The 19,061-nt window shown below is 55.9% G+C and overlaps 1 protein-coding gene across 1 annotated transcript in view; it reads left to right on the top strand.

Annotated features, from left to right (window-relative positions):
• Positions 1 to 3,277: 3,277 nt before the first annotated feature.
• Positions 3,278 to 19,061, top strand: part of BSN (bassoon presynaptic cytomatrix protein) — a gene marked incomplete at both ends in the record, with an annotated part of 94,830 nt that continues 79,046 nt past the window's right edge. Inside the window, one exon of the mRNA XM_084269783.1 lies at positions 3,278 to 3,444. Within this exon, the coding sequence (XP_084125909.1) occupies positions 3,278 to 3,444 (167 nt within the window). The remainder of the gene's footprint in view (positions 3,445 to 19,061) is intronic.

The raw sequence follows: 19,061 nt of genomic DNA, 5'->3' as shown, positions 1-19,061 counted from the left end.
TTCCTGCCTGGCCTGCTCAGGATGAGGATGCTGCTGCTGCTGCTGCTGCTGCTGCTGGGCTCTGATGTCAGAGGGAACTGCACTTCTTGGGCGTAGCTACAAGCTGGGGCTGTGGGGAGGGAATTTGGGGCAACAGGCTGGAACAAGGGCAGGGGACAGGACCTGGCCCAGCTCTGTGCCTGGTAGAAATAGATTGGAGGTTTCCTGGAGGAAGAAGGGAGTGGGGCAGCATGGCTGCGGGTATGGCTGTGTATTCAGCACCAACTCGACCACCTTCCTTCCCTCTGCTGCAGGCCTGTGTGAAACTCACTCACAAATTCCTGGGGTTTTTTTAAAAATGAGGTTGTAGAAGTGTTTTGTTCTTTTAAAACCAGGCTGCTTGGTGGTGTGAGGGCTGGGAAGGGCTCCACGTGCTGGAGAACCAGTGGGGCTGAGCCTCTGTGGGCTTCCTCAGCTGGAGCCAGAGGACAGGAGCTCCCTCCCCTCTTGCCCCAGGGCTGCACGAGGAGCAGGCTTGGTGAGGTACCTCACTGTAGCATTCTACTGTGTAAAGCTGTGGTGTTTCCCACTTCCAGCAGCTTCAGGATGGGCACCTCAGTCCCCAGCTGGCTGAAAAGGTGTCTTTTGGGAATAAAATACATGATTGTGCACACTTGTAAATACACCTGGCTCCTGCGTGGTTTCTCAGGGTGAGGGGCAGAGCTCAGGGCCCTGAAGGATGCTCCTGCTCCTCCTGCAACCTCTGGTGCCAGCCCTGAGGGCTCAGGAAGGGCTGAAGCTGGGCTGGAAGCACTGCCCGTGCCCAGGGCAGGGAGCAAGGCCACTGCCTACAGTGCTTTGGGCTGGCTGCTGAACACCAGGGTGTGCAAAACAATCCCCACAACCCCAACCAAGTGTCAGGGTTGGTTTCGGTGTCTTGAGGCTGACACAGGGCTAGGGAGACACTTCTGCTTCCATGGTGGGGTGCTGGAGAGCTGCTGCTGTCAGTACCTGTGAAGGCAGAGCCAGCACCTCCTCTAGGCCCCGCTGGAGATGGGGGACAGGTCTGGCACCTGATCAAGCCCCAGGCAGCCCTGGGGGCTCTGAGGGCTGTGTTACCCAGCATCACCTCCCCAGCAGGGCCCTGACAGGACAGCCTCTTCCCATCCCATGTCTGCTGGGTCCCTTGCCTCCCCTTGCTTCAGTCTGATTTCTGTTTGAAAAGAAATTCATCCTGGCCCCAAAAATCCCCTGCACTGACCATGGAGAGCAAAGCACCCCCAGTTTGGGGTTGGGGCTGCCTCCTGGGTGGCTTTTCCTTCCTCTCTGGAGCAGGCATCACCTAACTTGGGGTTTGGCATCAGGGTCTTGAGTGCCCTAATGGGCACAGCCTGAGCTGGGGCTGCTGCTCTGCCTGCTCCAGCCTCTGGGGAGTTCAGGGGGAGATTTTGAGTCTGCCAGGGGTTTCTATTCCAGCCCCCTTGTCCATTCGGGCACCCTTCCTCCCACTCCAGCACTCCCCAACTTTCTGTGCCGCTTCTCCTGTGGGTGTTACTGGTTTATTATTTCCTGCTGGACCTGGAGCCTTTATACTCTTGCTCAGCAATGATTTTTGGCTCCCCAAAAGCTGCCTTCCCCCTTCTGTCCCATGTGTTACACCCCCAGCACTAGCCAGAAGGCTCTTAGGGGTGCTGGGGCTGGAGGGGCTGGGTCCCAGGCAGGGGCGTGTTGGTCCCACTTCTAATCTCTGTGGGCTCGGAGGTGGGAACGGGCAGCCCCCGTTCCAGGTTGATTTTAGGCTTTAGCTGGTGTTATGTTTTGGGAATGGCATCTGCTGGGGGCCTCCTGGGGGTCCTTCCCCTGCTCCCCCCACAGTGGGCACGATCCTGGCAGCAGGGTGTGGGCTGCAGCAGGACAGGGAGCGGGTGGCTGTGGGGTGGCAGGAGGGGACAGGCAGCAGGACGGTGCCCCCCCTGGGACAGGGAGGGGGTGCTGAGCCCCCCGGGATGGCCTCTGAGCAGCAGCCAGTTCCACGAGGAGGTGCTGTTAATTAACGTCTCCACTTGTTAACTACAGGCGAGATCTGAGAGAGGTGTCAGCGTGCCAGCCCAGTGCACAGTGGGAGTCCCCAGCTGGGCTGGGCCTCTACTGACGTCATCAGGGAGACTGTGACCTCATGCAGGTGAGGCACGGTGTCCTAACAGCTTCCCAGTGACCTCACCGGGGAAGCTGGGCACTCGCTGCCTGAGCCTGGATCTCAGGGAGAGCCAGCGGGCCCATTGGTGAGGCCCTGTGGCATTGTGGGGGAGCAGCAGCCATCGCGGGCTGGGCGCAGCGTGAGCTCGTTGGCTGAGAGCTCCATCGCCTCATTGGGGAGCCCCTGACCTCACCGGGAGCTGGCTGCACGCGTTGCCCGCTCCTGAGGGCACCTCAGGAGGCAGCAGAGAGCTCATTGGTGCCTGACGCGCAGGGCTGCCTGGCACCCTTCAGCAAGCAGGGCACTGATTGGCTGGCGGGGTGTGATGTCGTACAGCAGTGCCTGACCTCACAGGGCCACACATTGGCTGGCGGGGTGTGATGTCGTACAGCAGTGCCTGGCATCACTGGGGCACTCTTTGGCTGGCAGGGTGTGATGTCACATGGCAGTGCGTGACCTCACAGGGACACTCATTGGCTGGCAGGGTGTGATGTCATACAGCAGTGCGTGACCTCACCGGGGCACTCATTGGCTGGCAGGGTGTGATGTCCTGGGGCAGCCCGTGACTTCATAGGGGAGGGTGAGGCTCATTGGTTGGCAGCGTGTGACATCCTGCAGCAGCCTGTGACCTCACGGGCAGGTGGCTGCCCATTGGCCGCGGGTTGTAACCTCATGCGGGACCGAGCGCTCATTGGCCGCCGGGGTGTGACCTCACGGGGGCCGCGCAGCTCATTGGCTGTCAGGGCACGAGCTCGCGGGGCGCCGCCTGGCGGGCGCGGGCGCGGCCGAGCGCCGATTGGCCGGGCGGGCTCGGAGGGGCGGGGCCTCCCCGGGCGCGCCCGCCGCCGCCGCCTCGCGCCGCCATTGGCTGCCCCGGCGCGCGCCCGCGGGGCGGGGGGCACGTGCCGGAGGGAGGGGGGGGGGGCGAGGGCGGGGCGGCGGGCGGCGATTGGCCGGGCGGCGCGCGTGCCCGCCGCGCGAGCGGGCGCAGAGCGGGCGCATGCGCAAGGGGCGGCGGGGGCAGGCGGCGACGGCGGCGCGGGGCTGATGGCGGCGGCGGAGGCGGCGCTGCGCTGAGGGAGCGGTCCCGCCCGGCCCGCCATGGGCAACGAGGCCAGCCTGGAGGGCGGCGGCGACGACGGGCAGCTGCCGCCCGCCGCCGCCGGGGCCGCCGCCGCCGCCGGGGCCCCGCCGCCCGCCGCCGCCGCCAAGCCGCCTTCAGCACCGGGCGGCGGCGGACAGCTCCCGGGCGGCGCGCCCGGGCCCAGGTCAGCGGGGTGCGGGGGGCGGCAGCGGGGGTACGGGGCGGCGGGGGGGTGGCGGGAGCGGGAGGACGGGGGAGCCGGGAGAGGAGGGGCGCGGGGGGCCGCGGGGAACAGGAGCGGGGTGTGCGGGGGGCGGGCGCCCCGGCGTCGGGCGGCGGGTGCCGGGGCGCTGGGGCGCGGAGGAGGCGGGAGCCGTTTGGGCCGGCGGGCTGCGAGAGGGGCGTGCGGGGGCTGGGAGCCGGCGGGAGAGCGGCGTGGGCCGGGCGGGGTGCCGGCAGGGCGAGGAGGGGGATGGAGGCCGCCCAGACGGGTGGCGGCTGCTGGCCGGACAGAGCAGCCCCGGGGCGACTCGGGGGCACCTCTGGGTTCTGGGATAGGCGGGGGTGAGGCTTGGGGACGGGTGCGGGCGACGCCGAGCCCTCAGCACGGGGTGCGGCGTTCGGGGGGAGTGGGGGGAAGGTGGGTGCTGCCCGAGGGGGGAGGCCCAGCAGTGAGGGTGCCCTGAGGGGGAGCGAGCTCAGGAGGGAGGTGGGGGGGCTGCGATTTGGGATTCGGGAGCCCAGGCTGTGCGGAGGGGCAGTGGGAGCAGGAAGGGGGGGATGCTCCTGGGCACGGATGGGGCAGCGAACAGCACCCGGGGCTCGGAGAGGGTTTTGGGGTGCAGCCTGGAGGAAAGGGGAGGCACAGGGAAGAGAGAAGCTGGGGCAGCGGGAATTGGCAGGTGGCACATCAAACACTGGGGACCGGGATGGGGGGTCTGGCTGGGGTGTGAGGACGGTGCTTGGCCGCACATGGGTGGAAGTGTCGGGGGGGGGTCTGTGAGCGCCCCAAATGTGGCTGCCCCAACCAGAGGCAGCACTGGGTGGGGAAGGTCGTTATGTAACAGGAGGGACGTGCAGCCCTGCCAGGAGCCGTCGGTGCGAAACCTCACGGGGAACCCTGCCGAGCGGCTCGCCCTCTGCCAGGCAGCGCTGGCTGGGTGGGAGATGCTTCCAGGAGCAGGCATGGGCGTGGGACTGGAGAGAGTCCTTTACAAAAACCAAACACCCCCAAAAGCTGATCCTAAAATATCATCCTGCCTGGAGAAATGAGGCAGAAAGTTGCACGGAGGGATGCGGGGGACTCGGTGGCAGTTTGCCTACGGCGTGTGGCCGGGGCGGCAGGTGTGGGGCTCTGCCTCGCCCGTGTGGCGCTGAGCTCTGCTTGTGCTGCCGGCTGCGGTGGTGTTTGAAACGGGGGAGATGTGGGGGTGTGCGTGGCGTGGGGGTGCGTGGGATGGGGGTGCGTGGGGTGGGGGTGCCTTCCTCTTGCTCCCAGCCGGCCGGCTGCAATCGCTGCTCGCAGGCTGCGCCTTCACATCCAGGCAGGATTCAAGGATGCTCCAGGGCAGCCGTGCTGCCGGTGGCTCCTCTTTGTAAAATCCCTGTTAGCTTTGACATGGGGAGGGTGAAAAAAACGCCCCAGAGTGAAATTGTGCTGCTTCTCCTTTACATTCTGTCTGGTTCCCCTTGCTAAAGGCTCGCCAGACCCTCCACTTCTAACTGCCAGCAAGAACTTGTTCATCAGCTGCTCGTAGGGGTTCAGAATTAAATACTGGCAGGGATATTTGGGCCAGTGGAGGAAGCTCAGCCCAGGGAGCTGTGCAGATCCACCGTCTCCATCTGGTTTCGGCGCTGCCGTGTGACTCCCCCCGTTGCTGCCCAGGGTTTGCTCTTGGGTTTGCTGTTTGGGGGATGTTGGGGTCCCAGAGAGCACGAGACTGGTGCAGCAGAGGGGGAGCACAGTTGTGCTGGGCTGTGCCCGAGCCCTCGCACGCTGCGCTGATGCTCCTGCCTCTCCCGGGGCGCTGCCCTCCCTTGCAATTAATTAATGCAATTAAAGAGGTGGGCTGTGCAGGGCTCTGCGGGCTGGTGGTGAAGGCTGCTGCGGAGCAGTGGGATGGGGAAGGTGCTGATCTGTACCGGTGCGTGAAAACGGAGCGTGGGAGAGGTGCGGGGAGCCGAGGCAGCGTTGAGGGGGTTTAATTGAAGGTAGCAAAGTGGGAATGAAGGCCTCCAGAAATCAGTCAGCTTTGTGAGCTGTGGGGATGTGAGACAGACCGGGCGTTGTGAAGGGTTTAGCAAAGTGTGGCTCGTGCTGACCCAGCAGCGGGCGTGCGGCGCGAGACGTGCTGCCCGGAGAGTCCCGGGTGGCAAGGTGAGGGAAAGGGAATTTTTCCCAAGGTTTTGGCCATCATTTTGGTTTTTCTCTCTCTGAATCAAACGGTCTGAAGCCAGACACAAGCCAGGGAAGACCATGGCAATGTTACTTTCCTGTGTAGTCACCCACGGCTTGCGTTAGCCTGCACACCTCCCGTGCGGCGCGCTGGCTTTCAGGGGCTCGGGTCCGGATCCATCACACCCGCGTGCAGGAAGCCGTGTGCCCGCTGTGGAGGGGAGATGTCAGGAAACATCCTTGAGGAGCAGGGTCTTCTTGCCGGCTCACAACACCCACCGCTGCCGATAAACCTGCCTGTGCTTGGGTGCTCGGCTGTGAGCCGGGTCGGCTCTGGCAGCGGGTGCAGCGCGGGGAGAGGCAAGCGTGGCGTGGGATTGCATCAGGCGAGGTGCTTTTCAGCGCCGGTGAGAAGACCTCAGCCCTTGCATGAGGCATTGGTGAAATCCCACCGAGGGGTGGGGGGGCTTGTGCCCAGCTCTGGTTTTCGGGTGATGCTGAGTAGGAGGAGGGAGGGAAGCCATGGAGTGCTCCTCTGAAGAGAAACACACCCCCTCTCTGAGCACAGGGCTCGTTTGGGGGTGCAGTTAGATGGATTGATGAGGAGGGGTGGGAGGGCAGAGCAGGGGTGATCCCAGGTTCAGAAACATAGCTCGGGGTGCGGTGTTTGATGTGCCTGGTTTACCTGGTACCCTGAAGAGAGACTTTATTGCTGCTTCCAACTGTGTTTGTCTGTGCCTGATTAAGTCCATTCAGGTTTTTGGTCTGGCTGCTGCCCAGCCGTGGAGCTGAGGGGGTTTTTTTGACACCTGGATGCACCAGCTGAGGCTGAAGGACCGGAGAGAGGAAGAGGGCTGGTCTCCCAGGAAGCGCTGAGGACCAGCCGCAAACACCCGGGCTGTCAGTGGGAGCAGCAGTGCTTTAGCATCGCTGTTCCTCCAGAGCCTGTGGGGTGTGTGTAGCCAACAGCTGCTGGGCTTCCAGGTCAGGAGGAAGCTTTCTCCCAGAGCAGAGACCTTTGCTTTCTGGGATAAAAAAGCCACTTTACGGAATGTCCCAGAATGTCTCGAGTCTCTGGGTTGGGTCGCTGCAAGTCGAAGGTCTTGAAGTGAGTAAGGAAGTTTCTAGTACTGAGTGGCAGCAGCTCTGGTGTGTGCTGCAAGCGCTCCCCACAGAGCCTTCGCTTGGCTCGAACCGTTGAGGTGGGCGCTGATCCTGTTCACCCTGCTCCACATTCAGCATCAGCTTGTTTGGCAGGTGGTGGAGCTTGGAGGGAGGAACATCAGGTCATGGGAAAGAGCGTGGTAGAGGAGCAGGGCTGAAGGAAGCACCCCTGCAAATTAGAGAAAATAGCTCAAGTTACCAAGTTCACGTGCTCTGTCCTGCCTGACTGGGAGCTCCCATGTGTTTCCCAGGCATTATCTTGTTTTCGTGCCCTCAGCACCGTAGCAGTAACGAGTGTATGCATAGAAGTAATTGGAAAAAAACCCAATTAATCCAGTTTCTCTGTCTTTAAGTGAGCGCTTCTCCTGGGCTTGCAGGAATGGGCAGCCGATGCCCGTTTCCATCTGACCGTGCTGGCTGGAAAACCAGGCTACGGCCAGGGCTCGGGCTCGTCAGCAGAGCCAGTTTCCTGTTTGTTCCCAGGGGCTGTGGTCCCCAGGGAGGCTGAGCCCTCAGCTGGATCCCGCTGGGATGCTGCCCTCCTGGGCATCGCTGGGAAAAACTTTTCCTTGGGTATTAAACCAGGTTTTTCCTGGCTGTGAGCTGAGCTGCGGGCTGGCACTCCGGGAAAGCCTGCCACGTGCCTGTGCTTAGGATTTTATATCATAGAATCAATGGCCGGGGTGGGAAGGAACCTCAAAGTCCCCCCAGTGCCACCCCCTGCCATGGGCAGGAACACCCCCCACCAGCCCAGGGTGCCCAAAGCCCCATCCCGCCTGGTCTTGAACCCTGCCAGGGATCCAGATGCAGCTCCAGCTGCTCTGGGTGCTCTGTGCCAGGGCCTCCCCATGCTCCTGGGGAAGAGTTTCTTCCCAATATCTAACCTCAATCTCCCCTGCTTCAGTTTAAATCCATCACCCCTGTCCTATTGCTTTGTGCCCCCATGACCCATCCTCGATCCAGCTTGTCTGCCGTGCTGTAAGACACTGGGAGGGAGCGGAGGCTGTCTTGGAGTCGGGAGGGGAAGAACAGATGTAGGCAACACCTCAGCGTGAGCGAAGGAGAAGGTAAAAGGAGGAGTACAAAATGGCTCACTTGGCAGATCAAGTCAAAATATTTGCTGTGTTAAATATCCCACTGGGCTGTGGTTCCTCTTCCTCTCCCGTGATGGGCAGGGGGTGTCAGCCGCAACGCGCCTGCTCGTTAGTGAGCGGAGCTTTACGTACTTCTGAGAGCTCAGCCAGCAGCCACGAGCCCCCTGAATTTAGACAGCACCATCCTGGGTGCTTAAGTAACTCCAAAACCTCTTCCATGAACATTGCTCATCAATATTCAGAATGTTTGGCATCAAATATTGATGCCTTTATTTCCAAAACAAACACAGGGATTTGCAGCCTGTTTGGCGTGCCGGGGTTTCTCCCTGGGGTGTGGTGCTGAAGGCTTGCCTCTCTACCCCGCCTTTTGCTGGGGGGGGGGCTCCTGGATGCGCCTGTGCCACCCACTTCTGCTCAAGAAGGAGAACGTGGAAGCATCGGGAAGGGCTGATTTCCTTCATTCCACTGGCTTGTGCTGGTTGAAGCTCCTCCAGCTCCTCCTTCCACAGCTTGTGGCTGTGGTGGGGACACGTCCTACGCCCTGAAACCCCACGTGCTGGTGACCAGGCTCTTCTGTGGATGTCCAGTGGTGCTGCAGCTCCAAGTGACCACATCCCCTGGAACCGGTGGGTCCGTCCGCACTGGGGGTCCTGCCTCAGACCCCATCCCCTGGAACCAGTGGGTCCATCCGCGCTGGGGGTCCTGCCGCAGACCCCATCCCCTGGAACCGGTGGGTCCATCCGCGCTGGGGGTCCTGCCTCAGACCCCATCCCCTGGAACCAGTGGGTCCATCCGCGCTGGGGGTCCTGCCGCAGACCCCATCCCCTGGAACCGGTGGGTCCATCCGCGCTGGGGGTCCTGCCTCAGACCCCGTCCCCTGGAAGCGGTGGGTCCATCCACGCTGGGGGTCCTGCTGCAGACCCTGCCTCTCACCGGGCCCGGCGCAGCGGTACACCATCAGCCGAGGGGGCTTGTCTCAGCAATCCCGATGCAACACCACCAGACTCGTTTCCCGGTGTGTGACATGCCTGGGGAAGGGTGTGACAGGCAGGCAGGGTGCAGGCAGCACTCCCAAAGCCGGGTGGCTCGTAGGGTGACCCAGGCTCCATGGCAGTGGTGCTCCAGCTTTTCACTGGACGTGGCAATGAGATCATCACACTGTCTTTGCTGAGGAGCTGCCCGAGGTGGGTTTTGGGCTGGTGGTGAGTGACAGCCCAGTGCTGATGGTCATCCTGGTCCCACACACCATAAGCTGCCTACATTTTCTTGCGATCGAGATCGTTGCTGCTGAGCCATCACCCTGTTCTCAGGCGTCCCTCTGAGTGACAGATGTGTTAGTTTTTGCATCAATCCACAGGCGTGACAGCCCTTAGGATCAGGGCTCTCTTGTCTGTCTTAGTGCTGGGAGGTGCCGAGCTTCGGCGTGACCCCGCGGCACGGCTGTGCCGCCTGTCACTCAGCACTGGGCACGCTGTACTGCTCTGTGTGTCACTGACACCCGAAAGTTTTCATACATACAGCGAGCTGGCTCCTCACTGAGAGCACCAAGCATCTCCAGTGAGCTGTTGAGGAGCTGCAAGAGGGAGTGGTACCATCCCATCTGGTTAATGCTGGCCCGTGCCCTACAGCGAGGGTAGGAGGGGTGTTCCTGGGGGTGTCCTCGCCTGTGCTCTGCTCATATTTAATATCAAAGATGTCTTGACTATGCCAGTGGTAGTATCCCACTGACTCTTGACCTCTTTATAGTGTGTGTTTGATATCAAAGGTAGACCCCAGCCCACCAACAGATCAGGGAAGTGGTTTGATGGGGCAGGAGACAGCAGCTCCTTGGAGGCAGAGGAGCTTCAACCACCAAGTCAAGAAAAACCACACCTGAATGTGATTTTGGCTTCTCTCTTTAAATGTCATGGTTTGGCTTGAGATGAGAGGTGATGGTATGCCATCTGACCTGACTTCTGGCACTGGGTGGTAAGGATTGTCCCAGTGGATAACAAAGGCAAACCAAAACCTGGAGCTTGGAGGTCTGACCTAGCCAAATGGCAAGGAAATGTATGTGAGCAGTGAGTGTAAATAAGTCTGGGAGCCATTTACCAGAGGGTGTGGTGGGATATATGATCACGCCAGGTTTAAATAGAAGCTTCACCTCCTAAAATACACAGCCTCCCTCAACCCAAAGCGATAGGTGCTGTGATGAACGGCAGATTAGCTGTTCACACGGGCTCTGTGAAGCTGTGATTAAACAGTTTGGTGCGTTCTCTTTTGTCAGAAGTGATTTAGTTGTGTTTCTAGGTCACTGTAGAAGGAAAACCCGTGTGTGTTCAATGCGGTAAAGTCTATTAGGCAGCTTCTAAGAAGAGCTACAACAAAACCTCCCTCTCTCCTGCCCAGGCTGTCCCCAGGTTCTTTTCCTGTCTTTGCTCATGGGTTGCTTCAGCAGGCTGCCCTCGTCCCCCTCTCACTTCCTGACCTTAGGAAGAGTCTTCACCCCACAGCAACCAAGATGAACACCTCCTCTCAGAGGCTGTTAGTGCTCGCTGGTGGTCAGCTCGGTTGTCCGAGAGCCAAGTGCCTGTAACAGGGTGTGGAAGGTACTGGTGGGCAAAGGCAGGAGCATAGAGCCAGAGGAGACCTCTGGGCCATTACCATTAGACCACCACCATTAGATGCCCCTTCATATAGTCCCATTATCAAGGTGACGACTAAGGTCTTAATTGAGATGCTCTACCTTGTGAAGCCAAAACGCAGCTTTGATTTGCCTGTGGTAATCTGCATGTCTGAGACGTGCAGATGTGACTGAACTGCCAGATGTCTTCCTGAGGTATAACAACACCTTCAAGACCAAATGTGTTGCTCAAAGACTTGGACCTGGGCCATCCTGGCCAGCTGGCTTCACTGTAGGGAGCAGCGGTGACTTGGGACAGTCACTCAGTTCTGGTTCTGCAGCCGGATGATGGGGCATCTCACATGTCTGGGAGACAGTGGGGACAGTTGGTACATGGGTCAGGACTCAGAGCTCAGCCTTTGGAGATAATGAGGTCGTCCTACCCTTGCCCACCTCTCTGTGTTCACAGCCAGGCAGCACATGGTATAGGAGGTAAGGAGAGGACATCTTATGGACACCAGGTCTTCTCACTGCGTTGTGGTTACGCAGTGACTTCCTGAGCTGCAACAAGCTTTGCCCAGGCTCCTCTAACCCATGAGAACCTCTTTCCCTCCTCTCCAAAGACTGTTGAGGCCATCCCTGTGTTTCTCGGTGCTTCCTCATCCTGTGTGGGTGGGCATCAGTACTGTGCTGTGATTCCTGCCCGGGATGTCCTTCAGCTTCTGAACACTCCTGTGAGGTGCCAGCTGCCATCTCCTGCCTCTCCCACCTGCAGTCACCTGAACCTTTGCTGCCTGAGCACGCCTTGCTGCTCTCCATGAGAAGAGCATCTCCTGCCCTCTTCTCAGAGGGTTTCCCTCTTTTTCTACAGTTATAGTGCAACCTAGAGCAAGCAGATAACATGTGGCTCAAAGGGAGAGTGCATTTGTGCTGCTCCAGAAATGCTGCTGAAATTCTGAGTGTCTTCAAGCCGGTGTGACCAACCATCCTTCTCCTGGCTCTGGGACCTGCCAGGGGCCGCGCTTCCCCAGACGTGACAAAGCAGTTTCCCACGCTGAGCAGCTTTGGGATGAAGATCTGACAGGTCCTTTGAAGGCCAGAGAGAGCAACAACAAATAAATCACCTTGGACTGAAATGGTGCCTGGTGTGGACGTGACAAAATTCAGCGTTCCAGCCGACCTGTTTGGGGTTGGCATGCCCTCCTCCATCCCGCCCAGGGTGCCCCAGGCATGGACCTCTGAGGAGGTATTGCAGGGTAGCGAGACTTCTGGAGGCCAGATGTGAGTAACTGAGAGCAGCCTTTGAACCCTTTTCCACCCATTTTTTCCCTTCCCTGCCAGTGGAATGTTGCCTTTTTGCCTGTTGTGAGTCTTTCCCAGCAGTGGGAGCTCACAGGCCTCTCCTGATGCCAAGAGGGACGTGGGGCTGATGCTGAGCTTAGAGCCTGGCTTCAGTGGATGTTCCTTTGCAGGACCAGGGCTCTCCTTAGGATCATAGTGTTGCAAATGTGGGTATTTATGTTGGAACTTGGCTTTATTTATGGATTTTGAGCTGTGTTAGGAGATGCTTGGATTATGTGACCTCCCCTAACGTGCTTTCAGGGTGCTCTTTCTGAGGGTGCTCTGTCCTTGGAAGTTGTACACAGGCATGAATTCACTGTTAGATCTGGCATTTGCTTTTGTTATATGGCTTGAAAAGGGTCCAGCCCCTCTTGCCAGGCCCAACTGGTTCCAGTATGAGTGCCCCAGTATGTTGGTAGCTTGCATCCTTCCTTCATCAGTCTAGACCAGAGGAGTATGAAGAGATGTTGCCATATTTAATGTCTGTGAGAGGATGAAATGGTGTGTGGGAATCACTTCCAGAGACTGACATGTTGTAGCTGTTAACCACTTCTCTTTTTTTAACCAGAAAAAACAGATTGCAGCCTGGGAAAAACAGTAGGGGGGTGGTTGGGTGGTGGGGTTTTTTTTAAATTCCATGTCCTAAAGAAAACATTTCACTCACAGATATGACTGAGAAAATAGGAATAGTCAGAATTTATATAATAAGTTCTTATGGGACTTGGTAATTTGCCTTCCTCCTGAAGAACCCCAGTTGGCTGGTGATGGGAAGCTTAGGAAAGGCTTGGGGGGAACGTGGTGCTGAACTAGAGCTTTTTCCACGTTGACTCCAAACTGTATGTCTTCCTTTGATGAAACATGAAATTACTTTTAATTTATTTTGTTCCAATCCTAGTTACATAAACCATTATTTGATTGTACAGCTGGACTGAAAAACTGTAGGAGGTCTCACATTTAGGATTTTGCTGCCTCTTTCTCATTAAGCCTACAGACTGATTTCTTTAAATGCACCTATTAATCTTCTTAGGGAGACAAATTGTTGTTTGGTTGGGTTTTTTTCTGGTTTTTTTTCCCTTTTTTTTAAAATACTGAACTCCCAGTTAACTGCTGGAGTAAATGCTGATGGTTTGAAGCTGTTCTGGGTGTGTCTGTGCTGCAGTTGGGCACCGTGGTGCTAGCATGTGTCTGGGTTTGATCTAGCTAGTTTAAACACCCAAGGTGGTCACACCAGTTCTCATTGTGCTTGGCAATAACTTCTAAACCTGCAGGGATGGAATCATGCTTTCTTCCCCCCCCCCCCCCCATATTAATTTTGCTTTATCACATGACTGCAGAAGGTTCAGTTGTGGTATTGACTCAAAGCTTGGGGCTCGTTGTGGGGTTCCAAGTTTGGGAGCCATTAACATAGACCTTGTAGAACCAGCAATGGGAAACACCGAACCACATGTTGTCCTTGAGGTGTGGGGGTCTTTCCCACATCTCCTCTGCTTCTTCTGCCCACCAATGCTTAGCCACCATCCTTCAGTAGATCCAGGCCTGAGGTTGTAGATCCAGGCCTGAGGTTGGTGGCCCTGCCTGTGGCAGGGGGGTTGGAGCTCCATGATCCTTGGGGTCCCTTCCAACCCATGCCGTTCTATGATTCTATGATTCTATAATTCTTCAGGGTTTCTTTTCCACCACCCTTTGGGTTTCTTTCCCACCACCCTTTGGGTTTCTTTTCCACCATCCTTCAGGTTTCTTTTTACCCCTTCACAGCAAGATTCCTTGATGGACCAGGCAGGAGTGCTACCGATACGAAAACCACACGGTCATCGGGGTGAGGGGTGGGATCCTTTGGACTACTGCCCTTCTCCTCTCTCTTCTGCTGGGGATGGCTATTAGGAGGGTGGGGAAACCACTGTCAGGCTGCTTCCAAAACCAAATCCTTGGGCTGCATCTGCTCTGATATGAACTTGTGAGATGTCTGCAGCAGATAGTGCTGGAGCACATCGTGCCGGGGCTGGGCAGCGTCGGCAGGTTTCCGTAAATACTCCTGGCGCCGGTGTACGTGAGGAGGCGATGCTGGGTACTGCTTGCGTCCTGTAAATCTGTTCTGCTGCTCAGCATCTGCCCCGACTGTCCCTTTGTAGTCCCAAGGAGTGGAAATTTCCAAGCCTTCTCCTTTCCCCTTGTCTGCAGGTTGTTGTGGATGCTTTGCCTGGGAATGCTGTAGCTGGGGAGCGTGGTTTCCATGTACATCGAGTGGAGATCTTTGAGTCTGCTGGTCCTGCAAGTGCACCCCAGCATGTCCCTCTCCCTCTGGGTGGGACCCAACCACCTAGGGCTCATCAGCAGAGGGGACACTTGGTCCTTTACTGTCCTTTGAACCTTTCGTGCTGGTAGAGCCCCTTTACCTCTTGATTTGATTAGATTTGGGCTGGTTTTGCTGAAATTGTAGCAGGGCTGTGTGACTCCATTAGATGCCATCGATACCTGAACCTGGCAAAACCAGGGCAGCCACAAACATTGCCCTGGGAGAAAACTAGAGAAGCATCTCCTTCAGCATCCCTTTCCCACTTTGTCTGGCGTTCTCATCCCCATGTATCTCCTGGCTGCACTGGGGAGGGGAGCAGGATATGATTCCTCTTGGCTACACAACTCGGTTTCATCTGGCCCACGTCGTTGCCAACTGAGTTTTGATTTATTATTAACTAAAAATACAGCCCTGACCATTGAATCACCAGGGTACTGCACCTTTCTTCTCCTCTGAAATGTGCAGACAAAACCAACTAGCTGCTTTGGGTGGTAATAAAACTCCTTCTCCTTACCAACATCTCTAAAATCCAGCTCACTTACCAGGTGAACTTCTCAGCCTCAGCTCTTACCTGCCTCCATTCCTGCTGAGTTAAGCCTCTCGATGGGCCCACGAGAACAGATCCATCAGACATGCAGATGCATCAGCCTCTTTGGGGACAAATGTTCAGGGCTGAGGTGTGTGTGGCAGGGAAACACGAAGAATTGCAGGCACTAGAGAAGTGTTTTCCTTTGATCCTATCAAGAATTTGGCAGGGGAATTTCAGACTCTCCTGTTTCAGAAGTACATTTAAACTGAACAGCTTGGAATATCGCAGTTGCTGGTGGCTTGGCAGTGTTGGTAACATGTTATTCTTTGGGTTTGCTTTCTCCTTCCTGTTGTGAATAACAAGTTTCACACACAGAAATGCTTGTTAATCGTGAGCTCGGTTTGCTGGTGGCACATGAGCTTCCAAGTCAAAGCTCTGAAAAGCAGAAAGTGCAAATCAAAGTCACACAGACAGCTATGTTCACCCCGTCCGGCGCGAGGCGGCGGGCTGGCAGCCCTGGGGCAGTGTCTCCAGTGTAACTGTGGGCTTGTCTCTGATGACAGACATCATCAGACCACGTGTGCTGGTGTGGAGAACGTCAGGGAGGGAGAAATGTCTTCAGCTGAGAAGTGTTTTTGACAAATGCAACCCGATGTGAAGTTTTCATGTAATGGTGTTTGGTCATGGCGGGCATGAAGGTCTCCTGCTCTCAGGAAAGTGTGGGGTACCATGTACCCCTCTATGTGCACGGTACTTGGAGCTCCTTGGGGAGGACATGGGTTGATCCCTCTTCCCTCAGTCACTGCCCAAAAGACCTTCTCTTGGTTGCTTTTCCATCCTTTCCACCTGGCACAGGGTGCCCAGAGAGGCTGTGGAAGGCCCATCCCTGGCAGGGTTCAAGCCCAGGTTGGATGAGGCTTTGGGCAACACGGTCTAGTGAAGGTTGGAACTAGATGATTTTTGAGGTCCCTTCCAACCCAAACCAACCTGTGATTCTGTGATTCTTTAGATGGCAGCTCTCCTGGTAACCTGAGGCAGTGAAAGAAAAGGAAAAAAATTTAAAAATTAAAAAATTGAGGATCTGAATGGCCTGGGGAAGCGTTAGAGGGAGAATTATGGGATGGCCAAAATGCAGTTGAGGTGTGCAGATGGATAAAAGTCTTACCATTTTTCACAGATGCACAAAAATAGCTGTTAGGTCTTGTGTTTCATCTGCCCAGGTTTGAACAGATACATGTGCAAAGTCAGGGGTTTCAGTGCTGCAGTCACCGGGAGCCGTTTGTCTCTCTGCAGTATCACAGTCTGATTTCCTCTCCTGGAAATTGCTGTTTTCACTGGGTTTTTCTTTCCTTTTTCTAAAAATACGAGCTGGTTTCTTTCTGGTCTGTCATTACTGGCTCTTTTTTAACAGCCCTTCCCTTTCTGATGGATCTTCCTATATTTTTATGCCTGGAATGAGTGTTGCTCCTCGTTCCAGGCTGCGTTCGGTTGACTCAGGCTGTCACAGAGATGGATAATGATACAGTTGTTTTCTTCTTTGCATCAGCTTTTAATTTTTGGAGCATGGATGGAACTCATCCAAAACAATACCTAGGGGCCTTGCAGTCTTCCCAGCTTCTTGGTGGTCAGAGGGGGTTTCGTAGACACATGAGGATCTGTGGGTGATGTGGACTGGGTTGTGGATGTTGTTCTGGTGGACCCAGACCTTGGGACTTGCCCCTTTTTACCTGCCAGCAGCAAACTGCTCTCCCGTCGGAGAGCTTGACCGCTGTGGGCCATCAGCTGCAGAAATCCCTCCAACTGCTGGGCTGAATCAAGCCTAAAGCTCCAAAGGCAGCCTGGCAAAGCCAGACCTTCATACCACGTGCTGGAGGGGAATAAAAGCCAGAAGCAAGTCAAGGGGACGGGCTGCCTCTGCTCCTCTCCATGAATTGCTTTCCAGAGCGCGTTTTTCCCAAAATAACTGAATTGTCTGTTCTTCTCTAGATCCTTCTATATTTGTTGATGAGCATTAAATTGATGTTTTCTGAGAACTGTCCAAAACAGCTTGGAGAACTCCTTGCAGAGTGGCAGTCCCTCATTTAGAGCCCATCACCGTGCACAGCCCTGCCTGTCTTCTCTCCTGCGCATCTCTCTGCGTTCCTTGACCTTGGGTGTCACCTGCCACGGCGTTACAAGACATCCCTTCCAAGACAGCCTTGCCCAAGCTCTCTGCATTCGGCTTCAGCTTTGAATACTCTGAATAAATTTGTATGGCTCAGCAAACTCATCCCTTCATCACTCCCCCCCTTTCCAGGCTTTGCATGAACATCTCTCGTTGATCCCATGGCAGGGCCCTGCAACTCTGCTTGTGAAAACCCAACCATCTCCTTCTGTCCTCAGCATCCTAAATTGCAGCCAGTTATTAGCCCACAAGAAGGCTTCCCCTTATCTCCCCATCTTTTACTTCTTTCATTTGTTTTTCCTGCTTTCTTCCTAGATATTTATCCTAATACTTCTCCTGCTGGGTCGATTTTTGGGTCTGTGTATGACATGGTTCTAGTGTGGGACCTTGTGCATCTGTCCCTAGCAAACAGCAGAGTCCAGGTTGAAAAGATGTGAATCCAACCCAAAGGTTGGACTCATCTCTTCATTTACAGTTTGGTGTTCCCCAGATATTTCTGTTGTGTTTCAACCCTCTTCCAGTTTTCCCAGTTCTTTGGCAGATTCCCCATGTCTCAAGTTTTAGAACACGGCTTAGTGATGCAGTCAGGGTTTGTTGTTTGTTCCATAAGGGATTTTTTAAATGCCTCATCAGGTTTTTAAATTTAATTTGCCAGAATTTGGGGCTTTTTTTTGTTGTTTGTTCTTTCCTCACCTAGATACAGTTTTTACCAGTTGAAGGATTTAATGTTACCCCTGTAGCTGTATTTACTGCACTTGTTATGGCCATATCTTAAACCCTCTCTGATAGCATGCCTTCGCCCAAGGCCCTAAGAAACTAGCATATAAATATGAAACTTTCCCCTTATTCTTCCACCTGCTGCTTTTCATTTCTTTTTAACAAACTTTTTTATGGTTTCTGATTTTTTAAACCCTCCCAACCCATTTTAGATGTCAGTGTTGTCGCAGTTGTATGTGTGGCTTTTCCAGCCCTGCAATAGATGGAAGCCACATCTGTTATGGTCCTGAAAGTTTCTGGTGTCGGTTTTGGCATCCCAAAGCAGGACTAAGACAAGAGCAGGTAGCTTTCTTCATCATTGCTTTAGGGAATACTTGACAACCTAAGGGAAACAGACAAAAGAGTGTATTGCGGCCAGTTAAAACTAGAGGGGCTCTTGAGGAGGGGGGGCAGTTAATAATTGTAAATTTACAAGGTAATTTACAAGTATGGATGGCTCAAAGCTGGGAGGAAGTGTCCATGTGCCTGAGGCTCTTCAGAGGGATCTGGACAGGCTGGACCATTGGGCTGAGACCAGCGGGATGAGGTTCAACAAGGCCAAGTGCAGAGTGCTGCACATGGGACAGAACAACCCCCTGCAGCGCTACAGGCTGGGGGAGACTGGCTGGAGAGCTGTCAGGCAGAGAAGGACCTGGGGGTGTTGGGTTGCTGCAGGCTGAATACGAGCCAGCAGTGTGCCCAGGCAGCCAGGAAAGCCAATGGCATCCTGGCTTGTGTCAGACACAGTGTGGCCAGTAGGTCTGGGGAGGGGACTGTGCCCCTGTACTGGGCACTGGTGAGGCTGCACCTTGAGTGCTGGGTCCAGTTCTGGGCTCCTCACCTTCAGAAGGACATTGAGGTCCTGGAGCGAGTCCAGAGAAGGGCAACCAGGCTGGGGAAGGGGCTGGAGGGCAAATCCTCTGAGGAGCAGCTGAGGGAGCTGGGTGTGTTCAGCCTGGAGAAGAGGAGGCTGAGGGGAGACCTTATCACTTCCTAACAACTACCTGCCAGGAGGGTGCAGAGAGGTGGGAGATAGTCTCTTCAGCTCGTGGCTGGATTCTTCATCGCTTCTTGCGACCCCTTCCAAGTCCTGCAGTGAAGAGGAGAGGAGCTCTGCAGGCAGTAGTCCACTTTACTATCCAGCCTGCAGCATCCCCAGAGTGTAGCCACCCCCAGTGCTCACTTGAATTAGTGGGGAGCTTGGGGAGCTCAGGAGGGGAGACTTAAGGAGTCTGGCAGCTGCACTGAGCATCCTCCCTTCAGCAGTATTGAGGATACCAGCGTTGCCTGCTGCCTCCTCTCCTCCCAGCTCTCCTCAGGGGCTCCAAGGCTGGTCTTCACCTGCACCCACGGTCCAAAGCTGACCTACCCATTGCACCCATACACTGGAAGAGTTGCCATTCCTCCTTACTCCATATCTCCTAGGTTCTTCCCAAGTGCCCAGAGAGGCTGAGACACTGGAT

Source organism: Gallinula chloropus, assembly GCF_964237585.1.
Source record: "Gallinula chloropus genome assembly, chromosome: 12".
Classification (NCBI taxonomy): domain Eukaryota; kingdom Metazoa; phylum Chordata; class Aves; order Gruiformes; family Rallidae; genus Gallinula; species Gallinula chloropus.
This window is presented reverse-complemented; position numbering and strand designations above follow the sequence as displayed.